Below are 21,265 nucleotides of genomic sequence, written 5' to 3' on the forward strand. Positions count from 1 at the left end.
AGGCAGAGAGCTAAAAAGCTCCTTTTGCACTGGGTTTTCCCAGCATGGAAAGAGATGTTAAGCTCTCATACTTACTTCCTGGGCTCCAGGGTGCTCTTGTGAGATTTTACAGGAACTCAGATGGCCCTGTGAGATCTTGCAAGAGCATCCCAGAGCCTGGAAAGCAAGCTGGCAAGCTCTCTGCCTTGCTTGGAAGGTAAGGTTCACCATATGGGGGTGGTTCAAGTATATACCGTATTTTTCGCCCCATAAGACGCACTTTTTCCCCTCCAAAAATGAAGGGGAAATCGGGGTGCGTCTTATGGGGCGAATGCCTGCAATCCTCACGCGCCCGGCAGGAGGTCCCACCGGGTGCGCAAGGCTTGGGGCGGCAGCCTGTCGCCCGAAGCACGGGGAGCCCTCCGGAGGGCTCTCCCTGCTTCGGGCGAATGCCTGCAAGCCTCGCGCACCCGGCAGGAGGTCCCGCCCGGTGCGCGAGGCTTGGGGCGGCAGCCCGTCGCCCGAAGCACGGGGAGCCCTCCGGAGGGCTCTCCCTGCTTCGGGCGAATGCCTGCAAGCCTCGCACGCCCGGCAGGAGGTCCCGCCCGGTGCGCGAGGCTTGGGGCGGCAGCCTGTCGCCCGAAGCACGGGGAGCCCTCCGGAGGGCTCTCCCTGCTTCGGGCGAGTGTCTGCAAGCCTCGCGCACCCGGCAGGAGGTCCCGCCCGGTGCGCGAGGCTTGGGGAGGCAGCCCGTCGCCCGAAGCACGGGGAGCCCTCCGGAGGGCTCTCCCTGCTTCGGGCGAGTGTCTGCAAGCCTCGCGCACCCGGCAGGAGGTCCCGCCCGGTGCGCGAGGCTTGGGGCGGCAGCCCGTCGCCCGAAGCACGGGGAGCCCTCCGGAGGGCTCTCCCTGCTTCGGGCGAATGCCTGCAAGCCTCGCGCGCCCGGCAGGAGGTCCCGCCCGGTGCGCGAGGCTTGGGGCGGCAGCCCGTCGCCCGAAGCACGGGGAGCCCTCCGGAGGGCTCTCCCTGCTTCGGGCGAGTGTCTGCAAGCCTCGCGCACCCGGCAGGAGGTCCCGCCCGGTGCGCGAGGCTTGGGGCGGCAGCCTGTCGCCCGAAGCACGGGGAGCCCTCCGGAGGGCTCTCCCTGCTTCGGGCGAGTGTCTGCAAGCCTCGCGCACCCGGCAGGAGGTCCCGCCCGGTGCGCGAGGCTTGGGGAGGCAGCCTGTCGCCCGAAGCACGGGGAGCCCTCCGGAGGGCTCTCCCTGCTTCGGGCGAGTGTCTGCAAGCCTCGCGCACCCGGCAGGAGGTCCCACCGGGTGCGCGAGGCTTAGGGCGGCAGCGGACTGCTTGCGCGCACCTAGAAGCTTGGGGCGCACTGAGATCAGCACGCCCCAAGCTCCTGGTGTAGCGCAGCGATCCGCTAGCCCTGGGAGAGCCCCGCGGCTATCCCAAGGATAGCGGACTGCTTGCGCGCACGCAGAAGCTTGGGGCGCGCTGAGCTCAGCACGCCCCAAGCTCCTGGTGTAGCGCAGCGATCCGCTAGCCCTGGGAGAGCCCCGCGGCTATCCCAAGGATAGCGGACTGCTTGCGCGCACGCAGAAGCTTGGGGCGCGCTGACCTCAGCTCGTCCCAAGCTTCTGGATTAGCGCAGGGGTCCGCTAGCCCTGGGAGAGGCGCCCAGCTCTCCCACGCTAGCGGAGACCTTGCCTGCACGCAGAAGCTTGGGGCGCGCTGAGCTCCGCACGCCCCAAGCTCCTGGTGTAGCGCAGCGCACCTGGGGGGGAAATAAAAAATTTTTCCTTTATTTCCCCCCCAAAAAACTAGGTGCGTCTTATGGGCCGGTGCGTCTTATGGGGCGAAAAATATTTTTTGCGTAGATGTGCCATCCCTGGAATGTAACCCCTGACCCATGTACTGAAACTACCTGGTTTGCAAACCATGCCGTTTAAATGACAATCATTTTCAGCTTGAATCCCAAGTTAAGGGAAGGGAAGTTACCATACTCTTATCCCATCTGCAAACCCCAAAAGGCCTATCTGGAAGACCAGAGGGTGTTCTTGAGGAATGCAGGATGGAGCAAAAGAAGAAGAAGAAACAGGAAAATTTCCTTCTCTAATGTAAGAAAGTTCCAGACTGAGTCAGTTAAAGGTATCTCAGCTCTGCCAATAAATATTAAGAATGCAAAGTACCATGCTGAAGACAATTCCATATTATAGCTTTGAATGATGTGTGTGGCAATGCAGAGTCCTTAAAAGGCCAGCAGTGGATAACTTCTGAAGTTATGTGTTTGGTTAACTGAGGTCCTGTTTAGGCATTTCTGAATGTTCTTCCACCTGGTGCAGTTAACCTTAAGGAACTACCATCAGAACAAAATGTTTCTAGCAACAGAAAGATGCAGTCATGATCTGCAGGAACTTACCTTGTAAAAAAAGTACTGTACAAGGGTTGCTATTCTAATATAATAAAGGTGGCCATGGACCAAAAGTAATTTGGAAAGAAATTTAAATCTTGCAATTGCATAGTCACTGTTTCTTACAGCTTGTCTTCCTTCTTTACCCATAATACCTGTAATATATGGAGAAGAAAAGAAAAATTAAGGTGAATTTATCACTTGCCCCCAAGGCATGCAAAAATCAAAGGCATTGGCCTGAAACACAGTAAAACTAACACAAGCAACTGGAAAAAATGACTAGAAGAGAGGTCTTGCACGTGTAAGGCTGTGTTGTTGTTGTTGTTGTCTAGTCTGGGGCTTTTAATAACAACAACAAGCCCAATAATGCTCAGTTCCGTACTGCAGGAATGAACTCAATTTATGTAGCACAAGTTTCTAAAAAAAATCACTTGCCTGTTGGTTTGGATTAGAAATAAAAAGGCCACATGTAATTAGCATCACTGTGTGAGAGCAAGTAGGTGAATAAAAATTAAGGCTTCTAATTTTTGCAAGAAAATACTGGCGTTGTATTTTCCCTGTGTAAATGGTCTTCTAGAACAGATTCTGCCCAACTCTATGCACTCTTACAGATGCTGTAGTGCTACAGAAAAGGGCTGGTGCTCAGCACCTCCTTCTGGCATTCTGAATTGTTGCGAGTGTGTATTGAATTGTATTAATTCATCAATGGGTTTTTTTTGTTGCTTTATTTGTATGCTACTGCATTTTTGATACTATTATAGGGATTGTGATGTTTGCTAATTTTCAGTGTCATTTCCATTATTGTGAGCTGCTTTGAGCACAATACAAAGGTTAAATCAATGGAGTGGAAAGCAAGCTAAGCGTCTACAAAGTAAGGACACACAAACTCAAGTCCCACGTATGCTCCCCCCCCCCCCGCTTCTTTACATAGGTATTTCCCCTATTTTCTTTTTGGCGCCAGGAACTTGGAAGGTCAATGGAAGGGCTGCTTCTGCAGACTGGCATTTTCACCATCTGCTAGCGCCTTCCGTCATGTCCCTCTGGGAGAACCTGGACTGGGTCATATATTCCCGGGGGTCAGAAGACACTGCCTCCCCCCCCCCCAAGCATATCCTCCTTCTTCAGTTGGGCGCCCTCTGGATGTTTTGCGCTACAACTCCCATCAGCCCAAGCCAGGCACCAGGCTGAGGAAGGCTGTTCTAAACTATATCATACCTTTGCTTTAAAAATTGTAAGCCTCTTTAGAAGAAAACCTTGGCTAAAAGGGAGCTATAAATACATTTTTATATGTCATCCGTGTGCAGACAGAGTCTCTTGTTTATCCCCCAGGTCTTTCGTGCACAGAGCAGATACGTATCATAACTCTGCTTACTGAATGCAAGGAGACTCTGAAGACTCCAAAACAAAAAACCTAGATAGAACTGCACAACAAGAAGGCTCTTACCTATCCCAACATGAGCTTCCTGTATCATGCTCACATCATTAGCTCCATCTCCTATAGCTAACGTGATAGGCTTCTCTGGAGAGGTTTTCAACAGCCGCACAACCTGTACAGAAAAAAAGGGTTTTAAAAAATGGAACCCCAAGTACTGCCTTTTGGGGTTGTTGTTTTTTTGGAGCTGCTCAAATACAAAATGCCATTAGCAATGTCAGTACGCAGGACAGTGATTAAGAATCCACCAAAGCTTGCATACATTAAAAAAATAAACACTTTAAGCTTCTTGGGGTAAGGACCTACCACCTCTGTTCTCCAGACGCAGATTAAGGGAGTAATGTATTCTTGGATGGTAGCTGGAAGTCAAATTTTTGATGCCTAGAGTAAGAATGTGGACTGTAATGTTTTCGCATGTTTCAGGCTTGCTCTATAACCATTCAAGTGCGAGAGACTACATCAGTATAGAGTACTTGAATGGGAGATAGGAAGGGCGTGGCTATGCTGCTGTTTGGCTCTCAACCAGTCCATTAAAGGTAAAGGGACCCCTGACCATTAGGTCCAGTCGTGACCGACTCTGGGGTTGTGGCGCTCATCTCGCTTTATTGGCCGAGGGAGCCGGCATACAGCTTCCGGGTCATGTGGCTAGCATGACTAAGCTGCTTCTGGCGAACCAGAGCAGCACACGGAAATGCTGTTTACTTTCCCTCCAGAGCTGTACCTATTTATCTACTTGCACTTTGTGCTTTCGAACTGCTAGGTTGGCAGGAGCAGGGTCTGAGCAACGGGAGCTCACCCCGTTGCGGGGATTCGAACCGCCGACCTTCTGATCAGCAAGTCCTAGGCTCTGTGGTTTAACCCACAGCGCCACCCGCGTTCCCGAACCAGTCCATTAGCAAGGCATTAAATAAATAACAGGGGATGCTACAAGTGTTGAGGGCGCCTCCACAGCAGATCGTGGCCGCTAGATGACCCTGCAACCTGAGCAAATTACCTTTGCTTTCTGCAGAGGCGCCATGCGGCAGCACAGGACGGCAGAGCAATTTCTGCAGACTTCCATGAAGAGCTTCTCGTGCTGCCTGAGTGCGAGGGAGAGGCTTGTCCCGTCCACCACCAGCCCATGCTGGATTACATGGTCCTCCTCTATTCTAACAAGGGAAGGAGGAAATGTTACTGCTTGCACTCCATTCCTAACCCCCACCCCTTTTTGCTGAAGACCAAATCCTCAAAAGAACCCGAAGGACAAAGATTCCCTCTCCCTTCCCAAAGCAACAGGCTTGGTAGCATCAGGTGAAGAGTCATGCCGGAAAGATAGGAGATGCAAAGCGACTGGCTTATTTATGTATCGGGAGAGTTCTGCATTAAGAGCTGTTAACGTTATCCACCCAGACACAGCACAACCTTTTACCTTCTGGCTAGCTGCCTCAGCTGCTCTGCACATGTACTGTCTGATTTGTGTTGCACAAGTTCCAGGATGTTCATGGTTCTATGGAAGTGTCCGCAAGATAAACTGACACTGACAGCGGTTTCGTGCTTGTCGCCAGTGAGCACCCACACTTTAATACCTGCCAGTCGGAGCGCTTCTATGGTTTCCTGGACTTTGTCTTGGAGTCTGAAAGTAAAACAAGCCATTCTCGTCAACAATGCTACAACTGATTTGTTTATGATTACAATGTGTCTCCCTGTGCTTGATTTAGTCTGGTTTTGCTAAAGAAGCCCTGTTCTCGAATCACCGGAAGAGTTACAGTGGTGCCCCGCAAGACGAATGCCTCGCAAGACGAAAAACTCGCTAGACGAAAGGGCTTTTTGGTTTTTGCATTGCTTCGCTAGACGAATTTCCCTATGGGCTTGCTTCGCAAGACGAAAACGTCTTGCGAGTTTGTTCGCTTTTTTCTTAAAGCCGCTTGAAGAGGCGCAGTTGCGATGGACCGTGCTTCGCAAGATGAAAAACATCGCAAGACAAAAAGACTCGTGGAACGAATTAATTTCGTCTTGCGAGGCACCACTGTATTCTAGAAATGCTCTGGCTTCTGAGATTATCCTATCTGCAGTCCGCACGCTCTCAAGCATGCCTTTTCCAACCACAAATGTTTAAAAACCCTCCACAAATTCTCATTACGCTGAATTCCAGTTTTAATACCAAGTTCAGTGTTTTGTTTCAGGCCCCAGTAGAGTGCAGGTGGCGCTGTGGTGTAAACCACTGAGCCTTGGGCTTGCCGATCGGAAGGTTGGCGGTTTGAATCCCCATGAAGGAGTGAGCTCCCATTGCTCGGTCCCAGCTCCTGCCAACCTAGCAGTTCGAAGGCACATCAAAGTGCAAATAGATAAATAGGTACCGCTCCGGCGGGAAGGTAAGCGGCGTTTCCGTGGGCTGCTCTGGTTTCGCCAGAAGCGGCTTAGTCATGCTGGCCACATGACCCGGAAAAACTGTCTGTGGACAAACGCCGGCTCCCTCGGCCAGTAAACGAGATGAGTGCCGCAACCCCAGAGTCGTTTCCAACTGGATTTAACTGTCAGGGGTCCTTTACCTTTCACCGGTAGAGCTTATAATGCATATTATGTATGTATATTATGTATATAATACCTGCACTAGCTTCAAGAGGCACCCATTATCTTAAGCTACTACACCAAGCCTTTACACACCTCACTTTTAAACATTTGTATTTGGTAACATACTTCACCAAATTCAATGAATACTCATGCCTGCTACCGAAGTGGTCAGAGGACAATCCCAAGGAGGACTATTGCCAGGCGTTTTTTCTAGTGTCAGGCTGGCTGGCATAAGATATATAGCACAGCCACACAATTACGATTTTCCAGCCACTGAACACCCAAGGTTTTGATGCCGAGAGCATTGATTTCAGCCCAATACGTAGAAACTGCATGCTGCCTATTCACTTCCCATGATAGTATGGAGTTCAGAGCGAAGTTACTGCACTTGCAACTACAGGTGCAATGGCCCTGACTGTACTCTCTTGCATTCTGAGAGGGTGAGAAGCATCACAGACTCTGGCTACTTCCACACAGCTTATCATGTGATTGAGGGGTGGGATATATGCTCAGATCACCCCCACAGGAAGGGAACCAATTCCCAATTTGCATGGAACAGATTAATTTGCAAGCTGCCCTGCAGTGGGCAGAAGTCCCACATCCGAATAATTAGTTCAGGTAGTACATACTTGTCTTCCACTCCTGTAGCTCCAAGTAGTTCCAGGTCATTTTCTATAAAGTTATACACCTCCGATAATCGCTCTTCCCGCTGTTGTAAAGCGGTTTTTGCCTCAAAAAGGCGTTTTTCGACTTCCTGATACTCCTTAGCGGTGAATTTTCTGTAAGCTACACACAGAGTTCTTAATCCTTTCTGTGAAAAGCAAAAAGGGTTACTTCAGCATTAGATAGGTTCAGCTGACATCCATCAGATTTCTAAATGATTTACTGTTTATTTACAAGCTGGGTGGTGACCCATTCTCCACTTTACTCTCTTTCATGTATTTTGCTTTAGTTCCGTTTGCCATGTGGTGTTAAATGAGATCTTGTACGTGGCATATTTTTTATATGCGTTTGTGGTACAGAAATAAATAAATCACTGACACCCAGAGGCCTGTTGTTGCCCCATATCTTGCAATAAACAAAATGAAGAGAAAGGGTAGGAAGAGCACCTGAAGGACAAAAGCAACGCAAAAACCAATTCCACAATACAACTGGTTGACCATAATCTGCAGGTGCTCAGGACAAGGCAGCTTTCATTCTATTATTATTCAGATTCAAAAAAGGGATAGCCCCCATCTCACTGCTCTGGCCTCTCAAGGCGTTCACATCACGGGAATGACAGTGGCCATAGAAGCCTATCAGCAGGGAGTAGCTGACACAAATTCAACTTTTACTCAACCCTGCCTGGGTGTCTGAGCTGACAAGCCCCTGAAGGAGACAGCAAGGGGCGGGGAATCCCCCATGTATGAATCAAGTTACAGGGAACCAGGCAGAGGGCCTTCTCGGTAGTGGCGCCCTCCCTGTGGAATGCCCTCCCACCAGATGTCAAAGAGAACAACAACTACCAGCCTTTTAGAAGACATCTGAAGGCAGCCCTGTTTAGGGAAGCTTTTAATGTTTGATGTATTACAGTATTTTAATATTTTTTTGGAAGCCGCCCAGAGTGGCTGGGGAAGCCCAGCCAGATGGGCGGGGTGTAAATAAATAAATAAATAAATTATTATTATTATTATTATTATTATTATTATTATTATTATTATTATTATTATTATTATTATTATTATTATTATTATTATCAGCTCTTAGACCCACATTGAACAGTCATCAATCTTCTGTATCCATAAGTCATCTGTGTCAACCACAGCACTAACTGGTTCTCAACTTTGGCAGAAGTTTTACGTAGATCTACTAGCAAATTTGAAAGAAAAGCAAAAAAACCCCACTTCTACATACCAAAGCAAATTCATCCACATGAATTCTGGTTTTTTCTACCTCTCCACTTGTACTGCGAGGAAGAATAACGGATTCTGCACCTTTGGTGAATAAGAGCTTCTCACCTGCAAAGGATTTAAGTGTAGATCATGTTTACAGTTCATAGTAACCTGTTCAGCATCCAGAAGAGTCCCCAACAAGGAAGCTGATGCAGGATTTTTTGGTTTAAGAAGCAAGGTAAGGAGCAATAAATATGCATGATGTTTCTTACCTGATGGGCTTTCTACAATTACGCTCATTCTTCTGCGATTTGCATCAAACTCCAAAACATGTAGTAATTTGTACCTTCAAAAGGGAAAGATCATGTTTACAGTATGTATTAAAAAACTGAAGGCAAAAATATCAAAACAGTATTACTTGTAAAACCTAACGAAGAGTCTTGTAGCACCTTAAAGACTTAACAAATCTATTATGGCACAAGTTTTTGCGGACCGTACCATAATAAGTTTGTTAGTTACTTAAGGTACTCAAGACTCTTGCTGTTTGCTGCCCAAAACTAAGGCAGCTACTCCTCTAGAAATTGTTGAATCTAAAGAACCACAAGAGAGCTACAGAAAACTACATGCCTGCTGCTGTACTGATGAGGCTGGAGAAAAGAAGCAGCATTCTCCCAGCTCAGACACTGGGTGGCTGCAGGAACAGGGAGCAGCTTTTAACCGAGACTCAAGGGGCATCTGAGACTCAAGTGGCAGGTGGAGAAAAAGGGAATACGTGTACAGAAACAAGCATGTTTCTAGATATAATCCTTCTACCAAAGCTCTTCCATTTATCTAGTCTACGTTCCTTGTGTTTTCAGAATTCCTTTCCTTTGGAGGAACTCAATTTAGGACCACACACTTCTCTTCATTGTATATTAGAATATACACTTTGAACAAACAGAATGCTCGCTACATATTTATCCGAACGTGTTTTAAAACACTAGAATGTTTTAAAGCTGTGACCTGCCAAGCGACAGTTAAAAGCAACAAGCTTCTCGTTCGTGGCTTATGAAGAGCCACTGCCAATCAGACAAGAATGTATCTGTGACCGACATACAGCTATCATATTTTCAAGCAAACATATTATATAATTGGCATTTCCCCCCCACCTCATGCAGTTGCAATGTATCATAGATAATGGCTAAATAAGCTAACTATGGTGTAGATATTGCAATCAAATCTGCCTTCAGGCCTGCCTCCATTTGTCATTTATGAATAATATGACATAACTGGACAAACTGATCAATAGGCATAATAAGTCCAACCAACGGCTCATCTAACTAAGTCTTGTTTAACCTCCACCCTAATATATAAGAATCTATAACTGGAAATGCCAGAGACTGAACTTAGGAGCCCAATGAGTTTCCAGTTAAACTTGAAAATGGAAAGCGTATTGCTGGTGGTCAACAAAGACTCTCTCAAGGCAAATTTTTAAAAAATGTAATATAAACATTGTCAACTGGGAAACACTGGCCTGCAAGCTCTCCAGTTGGAGAACAGCCTTTACCAAAGGTGTCATGGGCTTTGAAGATGCTCAAACTCAGGAAAGGGAGAAATGTGCTAAGAAGACGGCACGCTTGGCAAACCCTCACTGTGATCAACTCCCACCTGGAAACCTATGTCCCCACTGTGGAAGGATGTGTGGATCCAGAACTGGCCTCCACAGTCACTTACGGAATCACTGTTAAAACCGTGTTTATGGAAGACAATCTTACTCAGCTTCGAGTGATTGCCAAAGAGAGTTCTCCTCTGAGATTGAAGGCAAGCCAATTAAACTGCTTTTTGCTAGGAGGGCATAATGCAGATTGGTTTGATGTATCAACACTGATTGAGACACCTTACAGAATCTTAGCAGTCTGAGAAACTTTATTACTGCTTAATTACTAACCTTTCTGGCTTTCCGCAGCTTTTAAGCTCCATACTTTCTGCGCTTGCTCCAGTAAACACAACACCAACCCTTAAAAATTTGGAAGAAAGAAGTCAGTTTAAAAAAGTGTCCCCATGAAAACAATTTGCTTGGATAATACCAAAAAGCATACTGCCCCGCTCCAGCAGGAAGAATTATCTTAGAAATAAAACAATATTTTAAAGAAGAATTAAAGTCATTGTACAAGCAATCGTGATTCCAGACATAGAGCTAATCGGTAATACTTCTTAATTTCCCCTTCTGTGTCACTGGCCACTAATCAAGCTCAGAGATCACTGAGCTGTTTGGGGTTGGTATTCTTTTTCTAACATTTCCCCCACAAATCTTTTGGTTCCTCTAAATATCATGGTACGTCTATTTCATTACCCAGGAGCTACATTTTGACTAAAAGCTGTAAGCTGCAATTTTTTTGTATTGGAAAATTATTGTTTTATTAAGTTTTATATTATTTCAATACAGTCCTTTGTCCTATCAATGAAATAGTCCGTGTAATAATTTAAAACCTCTAACAATAACCCCCTCTGTATATATTTGTATATACATCATACAAAAACAGTACTGGCGGCTGACGTTCCAGCTGACCTTGTCTCAAAAGCACCTTTTCATTAAAGGAAAGTTACCAGTGAGGAAGGGATATAGCTTGAAGAGGAAAGGAAGGGGCTAAAAGTCACTGCTACCCTCCTGCCAGAGATCTGGCCTTGTGCAAAGTTCCTCTGGATGACGACCTTGAGTCACTACTTCATTATGCATAGCTGCTCCAGGGGCCCCATGAGATGTTAAAGAAAGTTATACTCTGACTGACTGGCACTCCAATAGCTACGCTTGCTTTATGAGCTAAATCAAGGAAAGGCAAAAAGCTTGTTTCATCACTCTCCTTGCTCTTCTGGGCTCAACGGGACAAACAATGCAAGTTTCAACTTCTCCAGCGTTGCCATTTTTGCCTGCTAAATAATGCACAGAACCTTGGCTTCTAATCCTCACCTGCGGGCAGCTTCGACTAAAGCCTTTTCATCTGGGGAGGAGGCATAGTATTCCAGCTGAGAGGATATGCCATTGCTACGCCAAGGACTGTCACAAATGCCGTCAGTTTGGTCATTATTAATTTGTACCGTGTGACAGAGGCAAACAGCTTTCAGGAAGATTTCTTCCTCTTCCGTCTGTTTTTAAAACATGAAGGCAAAACATGGTATTAATACAAGTTAACACAAAATTGACAAGCAATTCTTTTTATTCTTCTCTAAAGAAAGGAGTTACTAAAACCTGCGGAACTTTCAGACCAAAAGGGAAGAGAGGCAGCTTCTCAGCAAACAACATAATCACTTTCTTCTCCTGAACCCTAAGACTGTGACACTTGTCTACTGCCAAACCTTGGAAATATCCAACCTGGCATCATAAAATATCCTAAGTGCTGCAGGGTTATAGTAGATCCGCATCTTACAGCAAACGTGGTGCTACCAATCCTTTGCAGCAGTGGTATTGTGAGCTTGGGCAATACACAAGGCAACATTTCACAAAATCTAGAAGTCTCTCTCACACAAAAATGAGCCAAGAGGATGCACAACATATATAGTCGCTCTTGCTAAGGGTTGCACTCCTATGCAGCACTCACTTGGGGTAAAGCCCCACTGCAAGAAATCAGATTTGCTTCCAAGCAAGAACATGGATAGGCTCAAGATGCATGACTGCAATCCAATGAAAGTTAACTTGGAAAATGTCCCATGGAACACTGTTCGAAGTAAGCATGCACATCATCTGGCGGTTCTCTCCATATAAACAATTCACTGTCCCTCAAAAAAAAAGCACCTAAACCTCTGCTCAACGATCATTCAGTTCTCCTACTGAACACTTTTGCAACACAATCTTGAGGAGTGTTAAGCTACTTAACCGGAATATTACATGAGACATTAATCAATTGAAACTGGGAGAAAATCTTACCAGTCTAGGCTGTATTCCATCTGGAACATCCTCAATCAGTCCTTCTGGAACCAGTTTGCCATTGATCTCTTGGTACTTTATACCATTAATGGAACATTCCCGAAACTGCATCACATTTTCAGTTAATGTACCAGTTTTATCTGTAAACACATACTCCACCTATGGTAAGTTGAGAAGAGAGATAAGAAAAATGAGTTTAGAAGCAGTGAAACCAACTTTGCCTGTTCCCCCACCTGCACACAAAATGTTGATGTGATCTGTAGGACACAAGGCTGAACCGAGAGCGGTACTCATATCCCATTACATAGCAAAACACTGGGGGAAAGCCACTCTCTCACCTTCAGTGCATAAAAGTACTTTCTTTTGTCTATCATGAATCGCTCAACACTGTTGACCTAACACACAAACACGCATCAAGATAACACAATTCTCTGGTTTCTGCAACCTGCATTATGGAAAGTTAGCATAAGTTTTGAATGTACAAAACTGTTTTACTCTGTGCTATACAATTTGTTCTACCGTCAGTGAGTAATAAAAAGGATCAAGGCACTATTGCATCGCATTGAAGCCCCAACCCACAGCAACTAAAAAGCCCATTGAATTCTCTCTGGTCTCAGAGATTTCTACACATTTTCTAAGGGGTAGTAAACGGCTTTTTAAAACTAAAGTTCTCAAGATAATGAATGTCAGTTCAAAATTCTGCAACTTTCCCATGCTTGTGTGAATTGTGCATCACTCTGCTTATAGGTAATGCAAAGTACCGTATTTTTCGCTCTATAACACGCACCAGACCATAACACGCACGTAGTTTTTAGAGGAGGAAAACAAGAAAAAAAATATTCTAAACAAAATAGGGGATATATGATTTTTGTGGTTCATGCTGTGGCCACAGACATGTGATCTGATAGTGAGTTTTGAGTAGCCCAATGCAAAAATCCTGAGGATCCATGTGGATCCATGCTTTGTAACCATGGAGGAGGGAAGGAAGGGGAACCAGGGATCCTCTGCTCACGACTGCAGCAGATCCCCCCCACCCGCAGGCATTCGCTCCATAACACGCACAGACATTTCCACTTACTTTCTAGGAGGAAAAAAGTGAGTGTTATGGTGCAAAAAATACGGTAAGTACACAAAATCACTGATCAATAACAACTTTAGAATAAATTCAGCAGATACTGGAATTATAGACTGTTCTGAACCTGGGTGGGGGAAATCATATTGAAACATCCATTCTATACCTGTCCCAGCTCTTCATTGAGGTCTGAAGTATTCACTTGGGCCTTCTCATTTGTTTCTTCATGATAGAGGTCAAGATCCCAACCAATAAAAAAAGATCCTAGAAATTTCTGCATCTCAACAGTCACGTACAGTGAAATGGGAATAATGAAGTTGTAAAGGACCAGGAAAGCAAGGAAGTCTGAAATAAATCTCAGAATCTGAATGAGAAAGAAAGAGAAATATTATTCACCAGACTGAAAGTGAAACATATTTATTTAAGAAGAAATAAAAATCATTGCAAAATGCCCCACTGTCCTTTAGTCACTTGTTATCAAATGGACACTGCAACACCTCCTTCAAAAAGCTAACCTTTCTGTTTGGGTTTATATAAAAGCTTTGAACTGGGATGATTATTTTGTTTTTATTTTATTTAGGTTATAGTTGCATCCCACCTTCAGACAGCTTTGAGCGGCATCCATGGTTGCTCCCCCCCCCCACTGCCATATTTTATCCACAAAGCAACCCTGTGAGGTCAGTTAGTCTGAGAGACAGCGACAGAACCAAGATGACCCAGTATGCTTTGTTGTGGTTCAGTCAGGAACAGAACTCAACTCTCTGCAATGTAAGCCTAACCACCGTGCCACATCTTAAAATACACCTTTGCTATGAAATACTGGACCCTTTGCAAAGTGCCACCTAGGATGCAGTGCACCATTTTCCTAGGAAATCCTTTTGCAGTACTAACTTCATAGGCTAATATGCCTCTGTAGACTTGGCTAGTGCACGCACAAACCAATGCCAGTATCAGTTACGCAATGTGCAAAATAGCTTGTAACAATGGGATGTCTCTCAAACTTGGGAAACTTACTTTCTTGCACTGCTCCCTAGAAGTGAAGAGAAGGAATCTCTAAGCAAGTAACTGTCTAACCAGTGTGACTACATCCCTCTAGTACTAGGCAAGGCAGCATGGGGGGGGGGGCGGAAATCACCTAGAATGTGCACATAATTTTAAACTGTACCTTGCTGCTGTTTCTTTCACGATCAGTTTGCTGGTTATACCAAGGCTCATGCCACTTTTCTTCAGACTGCCAGGCATATTTCAATATTGTACTCAAGATTGCTTCAAAGAGGAGGATTATTAGATAGATAATCAAAAAGGAATTCATAGACCTAAGGAAACAAAATTGGTGGGTGCCCATTTAATGCACAAATATCCACAGGATGGCAATAACCCTGTGAAAAAAGCTTCATTAGCAAGCATGGAAGACTGGGCACAATTCAAACACAACCATACATTGCTGCAAAAACACATCCTCATGCATGTTTGTGGATGGAGATAAAAGCAACTCCAGTTAAAAAATAAGAGGGTGATTTGGTCTTTGTGTGAATATGACTTTCTAGTTAGTAGCCAGAGGTCAAAATTGCCCACAGTAGAGGAAGATTATCTTGCTCAGGACAGAAGAAAGGAAGAACTGTTCAGTCTTATGTTCCCCTCCTGTTTCTAACCATCTCTGGTTGCGCAAGAAGAATGCTGCGCTTCCCTATGAGGAACAGGGAATGCAAAGTCAGGAGGAGAAATCCTCTGTTCCCAACCTAGGGAGAAAAGGGACTGGAAAGACAATATGGCTATGGGGGAGTTTGGAAGGACAGGCTCATTAAGCAGAAAGTGCAGCAAAGCAAATCCTTGGAGAGTGAAGGGCAAGTAGACACGGCTGATCAGTCCTAAAATACTCTGGACTACGTCAAATATTGTTGTTGTTTTTGTTGTTGTTTAGTTGTGTCCGACTCTTCTTGACCCCATGGACCAGAGCAGGCCAGGCACTCCTGTCTTCACATCAAATATAGAAGGCCCAATTCTCATGTGATTTTCCAGCACAACACCTCAGTTCTCTTCAAAAACATAAGAGATTACAATAGGATTCTTTTTCCATTCCCCCGAAAATTAGCACTTAAAACTTCCAGTTTTGCAGCTTACAATACCCTATGAGAACTTCTAAAGCATTACAATTTTCCAGTCAGTGAAAATCTGCAGGACACATACTTTTCTACTGCTGATCGTTTCTGTGATTTACTCTTGTAATTTAATGCCATCTTCGTCTCCATTCCTGTATACACTGCAACACCTACAACAAACAAAATCGATGTTTAGACTTGGTATCTGCAGCATGAGCTGATTAAAAAAGAAAAAAGCAGAGTGCTATTTTTATCGTTGTGACTGCAAAGCCATACAAGAAACATTAGATTTGTAGCAATACTCTGTTATGAGAAACTGTGGGCTTGTTCAGATACAAAGCTAAATCCCAGCTTAGCGTCATGAGAACTAGCTGCAGTGCACACTCCCTGCCACCACCGCTGCCTCCGGCAACAGCTGTAAGGAGGCGTCTGAGAGTTGTTCCTTCTGTTTTAATTTAACTGCAGCTTGTTTTGCCCTCCCAAACTATGGACTAACTGTCGCTCACTATGGTTAGGGGAAAACCAACTGCTAACCATTGTTTATAAAGCTGTTTTATTTCAACTAATTGTTGTTAATCTTAACTATAATCTGGATTAACCATTGCTTATGCTGAACTGTGATGCATCTAAATGGAGGAAGCAGCCTCTTCTCTTCTCATGGTCATGCCAGAAGGGGGAAACAGGCCTGCCTTGTACAAAGTTATGTCCAAACACAGCCAATTTAAGTCCTATTGTGAGCTTGTTCTGAAGTCTGTGCTAATAGCCATTATACAAGGGGTATGTGAAACCCGTCAGCCATAAAGTTTTCATTTGTGGAATTTCCTCCCCGAAGAGTTGTGTCTAGCATTTTCATTAAGCAGTTTGCGTTGCACACTGAAGATGGACTTCTTTACTCAGGCTTTTGACCCCAGGGAGAGAGATTTTTAGGACCCAGACTACTCTTGTGACTGCCATTTGTTTTCAATTGTTTTTAATATTGTATTTTAAATTGCTGCAACCCACCCCAAGACCTTACGGTGAAGGGCAGGCAATACATCAAAGTATTAATTATCATTATTATTACTACATTTCATCTAATATACTGCAGTTGCACATGAAATTTGCTTTGAAAGTAATAGCCACCCAAGTCAAATGCTCCACAAAACTGCATCAGCTTTTTCACTCTTTGAAATATGCTTGGGAAACAGCTGGTCAAGCATATAACCACCAGGGTATTAATTAAGGCATTCCAAATGTAGATATGCTGGTTTTGCAACATCTTCATTGACTTTCAGTTGGTTTCAGAGTCCAATTCAAAGTGCTGCTTTTGCCCTTTAAAAGCCCTGTATTGTTTGTGTCCAGAATATGGCAAACACTTATCTTTTCCTAAGGGGCTCTGCTCTGTGTTCACCCAGAATCAAAGTATGATTGGCAGAACGGTGGTACCTGGGACAAGGCCATCTCTGGAATGGCAGGAAGTCGGTGGAACTCCTTTCCCAAGGGACCAACTCCAACCTTTCTGTTAGTTTTTAGAAGCCAGACAGACATTTTATTCTAAAAGGAGGCTTTGCGGGGCTGGTAACTGCATTTCTGGTTGATGGGTCTGTTGGGTTTCTGCAGCACATTTAGTCTGTGACTATTTTAGCAGTCTGCAGAAACTGTACATTAATAATTATGGGTGTGGGCCCTTAAGCCACCCTGATTACTCAGGCTATGCTGGCGAATGGCAATGCCAGTGGCCTAGTCAAAGGGAGAGTGGGAAGATGATTCAAGGTACACCAAAGTGTTCCCCTCTGACTGATGCTCAAGAGATAACTACATTCTGGGGAGCCTGCCTCAAGAATCTTTGAGCAATTTGTGAAATACTTATATGGTTACAAACCAAAAATTTCTTTGGTGTTTTTCAATCTTGCTCCACGAAGTAAGAGACTTTCAGGTCCAAGAGGTCTGAAAAAGAAAGAGCTCAATTTTTATGTTGACAGAACACAGTATATCAACAGCCATTTGCTTAGATGTCCACTCCACCAATTCCAAAATGCAACTTGCACCAAATGAGAATAAACAACAGGGATAAAACTAAGGTTCATTCAAGGTGAAGAAAGCTATGCGTAACATTTCATCCTTGGTAACAGTCAAGAGCCAAACAGAAGAAGTAACATTCCTATTTTGCCTAAAGTAACTCAAAACAGAAGATGAAATGGGGAGGGAGGGGAAGGAGGTATACACTGCAGTTAAGATAGCTTGTTCATAAAAGGGGCTACGACAAGTTAATGGAAGACTGCCCTTGATAGACGTCTTAACACTATATGGACTCTCTCTGGTGTGGAGGCTACTAAATACCAGCTGATAGGGGTGGCAGTCTCCTACTGCTGTTGATCCTCAAATCTAGTTTCTGAGTATCCTGCAGGCATCTGACTGGCCACTGGAGGAAAAAAATGCTAAACTAAAATGGACTTATGGCATGATCCCAAAGGACTTTTAATTCTCCTGTGCACGTCTAAGAACTAAAGAACATTTGGTTTCAATAAATTCATCCAACATTAATTAGCTGCACATTTCAAAAATTCCTGCAGTAACTCCAGGATTATTTGTACCTGTAGCAAGTGTAGCATCTGCATGTAATGCTCGCAGCACTGAACAGTGGCTGTATTAGCTTGTGTTTCTTTTAGAACGTCATTATTATCCTACCATTTAACAAGACGCAAACCTTGGGCTACTCACAATTTCATTTCCCTTTGCAAACAGGAGGTTGAACTTGTAAAATTACAGTTCTGTGTTATTTTTTACTGCAAGGACAAGAGTAACCACTCCAACTCCTGCAGTTACTCTTAACAGATACCCCTGGGGTGCTTGAAACTCCTGCTGTTCCAGTAACTACTGTACCAGTATCTAAGGACGTGTTTATGACTCCAGGAGAGTTAAGTCAGTAAATGGAGGCCCTCGGTCAAATAAGGCCGCTACCCAGATGAGTGCTGTCAGTCTCTTTCCCACAGCTATCACGCCAGAGAGGAAAGATATGGGGAATGTTGGTGCAATGACTTGTTTGTAAGCTGCTTTAGGAGAGAAGCATGGTGCACACCAGAAACTTCTCTGATTGACCGTCCACAGAAACCAAGTCGTTTAGGCATAAATGGGGGAACAATCATCAATTGCATTAGGTCACATTTCATCTAGTGGTGGGGCAGTCCACTTAGGGAAAAACAGTTTCTATAAGACATCTGTAAATTCAGGATTAGTATATATGTGAGAGATACATCTTCTTAAAGGATTGACATGATTAATGGATTTTATCAGCAAGAAATAAAAACTGGCTTTGCAAGTTAGTTCACTCCAAACTGGTCAAGCTGGGATGCAGCAGTTCATGGCATTGCTAAGTGCAGAAAGAATTCACAACCTGTAGCCACCTCTTCACAGTTTCTGCCACAAAGAAAGCCTAATTAGCTGTCCAAGATTATGTAAGAAGCACTGGAACTGAAGTTGGCACACTCCCTAAAAGTATTTATGTGCTAGCAAAACAAGCTCTGGAATAAGGAAGCAAATTCTTTACTAACTACCTGAACGTTCTCTGCTACACAATTAAGATGGTCATTTTCTCATAAAAATGCTATCAAAATATTGAGGAAGTAGGATGCTAGACTAAAATAGACCTACGGCCTGATCCAGCAGAGTTTATGTGGGTTTTAATTCTGTTATGAATACCTGTCAAAGAAGATTGGTGGTTTCAATAAATACACAAATTTTTCAAGTAGCACAAAAGAAGGAAATTAGGGGGCAATCCTAAATGTGGGAAGCCAGCATAAGTTACAATGGGTTAAATAATGCTAGCGTAAAGTATGCCAGAGCCAATCTCCATTCAGGAGTTTGGCCTAAGTCCGGAAGAGGAAAAACAAGTCTTTAAAACAGAGTTGCAACACACTTTTTGCAAGCTTAACTTACACGAGATTGCCAGGTCATGTAATCAAACTGAATGGGCTTAGCATAAATTAGAGGGTCGTTTTTGTTTTTTTTAATTTAACTCAGTTAAGGAACTGCAGCTCATGCCTCCATGATCCAGCAGCCACACCTATGTCTGATCTGGGCAGTCCCAGGCAGGCAGCAAAAACACAAAATTGTCCCATACAGAGCCAGGTCCTTGGCTCATTTTGCACAGTATTTTGTACTGGCAGCATTTCACCAAGGCTTCAGGAAGATGCCTTTACAAAGCATTTCTATGAACTGGAGATGCGAGGCACTGAATCTGGAAAAGTCTTATGTGCAAATTATGTGCTCTATCACTGAGCTTCAAGCCATTTACTGAGTCCCTGGCGGCTGATGGATTGCCCCCAGCTTGGTGGTTCACAAGCTGTGGAGCCCTGCTGTAAACACATGCTGTTTAAATTCAAGGCAAATCACATGACCTTTACCAACGCTTGGCTTACCGTACTATTTCCTCAATTTGTTGACTTATTGTTATTCGTCCAACAAATCTGCAAAAGAGATTAATGTGTCAGAAAGACATATTTCTTCTATTCCAGCTCTCCGAGTTAGCAAAAACTATGCAATAGAAGGAAGAGAATGTTTATTTATTTATAAAATTTGTCTACCACCCTTCATCCGAAGATCATAGGGCAGCTGACCAAAAAAGAAAATAAATACGAAACGAAAACACAAAATACATAATAAAACAAAAGCAAAACAAACCAATAAACCCCCTCCTGTGATCTGACAAAGAAATCCTCCTGGTTTGTGAAGGATTCTAGAATGTTGCAGAGATCTGTTCCAAATGCTGAAGAAACTACACAGATCTCCAGAGTTTTTGAAAATTATGGGACAGTTGTTCTCATTCTGCAGCTGCTCAGAGTGATGCAGATGAATGTTCAAATCAATTGACCCATTAAGTCAGGCATTGTCAACCTGGTCCCTACCGTCCACTAGTGGGCGTTTCAGGATTCTAGATGGGCGGGAGGGGGTTCTGCGGCACAAGCTGAATCCTCCTTCCATCGAGGACTGGTGGGCGGTAAGGAAATTTTACCATCTAGAAAGATGCATTAGTGGGCAGTAGGTATAAAAATATTGACTACCCCCCACATTAAGTAATCTGGTCCTTGCCTGGCCTTGCAACCAGGTTTATCATTTAAAAAGTGGATGTTTAAGTCAGGAATGTTATGTATGCACTGTCACTGCAAGATTCTCTGCTAGTACTTACAGATTTAAGTAGCTCATGCATTCACATAAAGATGAGAATTTCTAGAAGTGTTTCCTGCAAAATCATCTAATCCTTAGAACACTATAAACATTGCTTTCCAAATCCTCTTTGGGGGAAAAAATATATTATAAAAAATGACACCTGTATAGATCTGCTTCTGGTTGCTGACATTCTATAACAGCTACAAGTTTGTCCAGATTGGCAACTGACTGCAATACTGCTGTTTCGGGGACTGCGACATGCGTCTGAAATAAAAAGAAATAACCACTCAGGTTCCATTAGGCAACAATGAGCAGCACATTGTGCAAATGCTATAAAGACATAGGCTTGCAACTTACACACACATATATACACACATTAAACAGAGCTGTCTGGTTAAGATACCAACTAAGCCTCCAAACCGCATCTTAAATTTTCCAGTACACCATCAGCTCCCAAAGCAACACTGAGTGAACATAAACACCGATTTGTCAAGTGCTAACTTGCCAAAATGTGCATATTACCTTTTGAAAAATCAGTCAGCTGTACTGTGCTGCATCTGTTCAGAAATCCAAAGTGTTTAGATTTCTCATCATTTAGCAGAGCAATGCAGATGACAGGCTTATCAGGTGATTTACATGCACACCACTTGATAAAACTGTTGGAGGCTTCTGACTGATTAGCAAACACGGAATATCAATCTTGGGTGGGGCAGCCATCCCCTGAAGTTACTGACCCCTATGCATACAGAATGCACACATCACCACATGCACATAAGCCTTGCATCTCTGGTACGCCAGTAGTACAC

At 44.2% G+C, this 21,265-nt stretch overlaps 1 protein-coding gene across 10 annotated transcripts in view; it reads right to left on the reverse strand.

Annotated features, from left to right (window-relative positions):
• ATP11B (ATPase phospholipid transporting 11B (putative)) overlaps positions 1-21,265 on the reverse strand; it is an 89,734-nt gene that overhangs the window by 36,593 nt on the left and 31,876 nt on the right. For all 10 annotated transcript variants that reach the window (XM_081190031.1, XM_081190029.1, XM_081190026.1 and 7 more), the window contains exons 7-22: positions 20,620-20,723; positions 19,712-19,759; positions 17,176-17,240; positions 15,403-15,484; positions 14,381-14,531; positions 13,382-13,579; positions 12,144-12,302; positions 11,190-11,365; positions 10,170-10,238; positions 8,515-8,588; positions 8,265-8,368; positions 7,001-7,182; positions 5,230-5,433; positions 4,816-4,969; positions 3,834-3,936; positions 2,399-2,544 (exon numbers count right to left, since the gene is read on the reverse strand). In XM_081190031.1, coding sequence (XP_081046157.1) covers positions 2,399-2,544; positions 3,834-3,936; positions 4,816-4,969; positions 5,230-5,433; positions 7,001-7,182; positions 8,265-8,368; positions 8,515-8,588; positions 10,170-10,238; positions 11,190-11,365; positions 12,144-12,302; positions 13,382-13,579; positions 14,381-14,531; positions 15,403-15,484; positions 17,176-17,240; positions 19,712-19,759; positions 20,620-20,723 — 2,019 coding nt within the window. The remainder of the gene's footprint in view (positions 1-2,398; positions 2,545-3,833; positions 3,937-4,815; positions 4,970-5,229; positions 5,434-7,000; positions 7,183-8,264; positions 8,369-8,514; positions 8,589-10,169; positions 10,239-11,189; positions 11,366-12,143; positions 12,303-13,381; positions 13,580-14,380; positions 14,532-15,402; positions 15,485-17,175; positions 17,241-19,711; positions 19,760-20,619; positions 20,724-21,265) is intronic.

The sequence above is a fragment of the Podarcis bocagei genome (assembly GCF_964188305.1).
Source record: "Podarcis bocagei genome assembly, chromosome: 4".
Taxonomy (NCBI): Eukaryota; Metazoa; Chordata; class Lepidosauria; order Squamata; family Lacertidae; genus Podarcis; species Podarcis bocagei.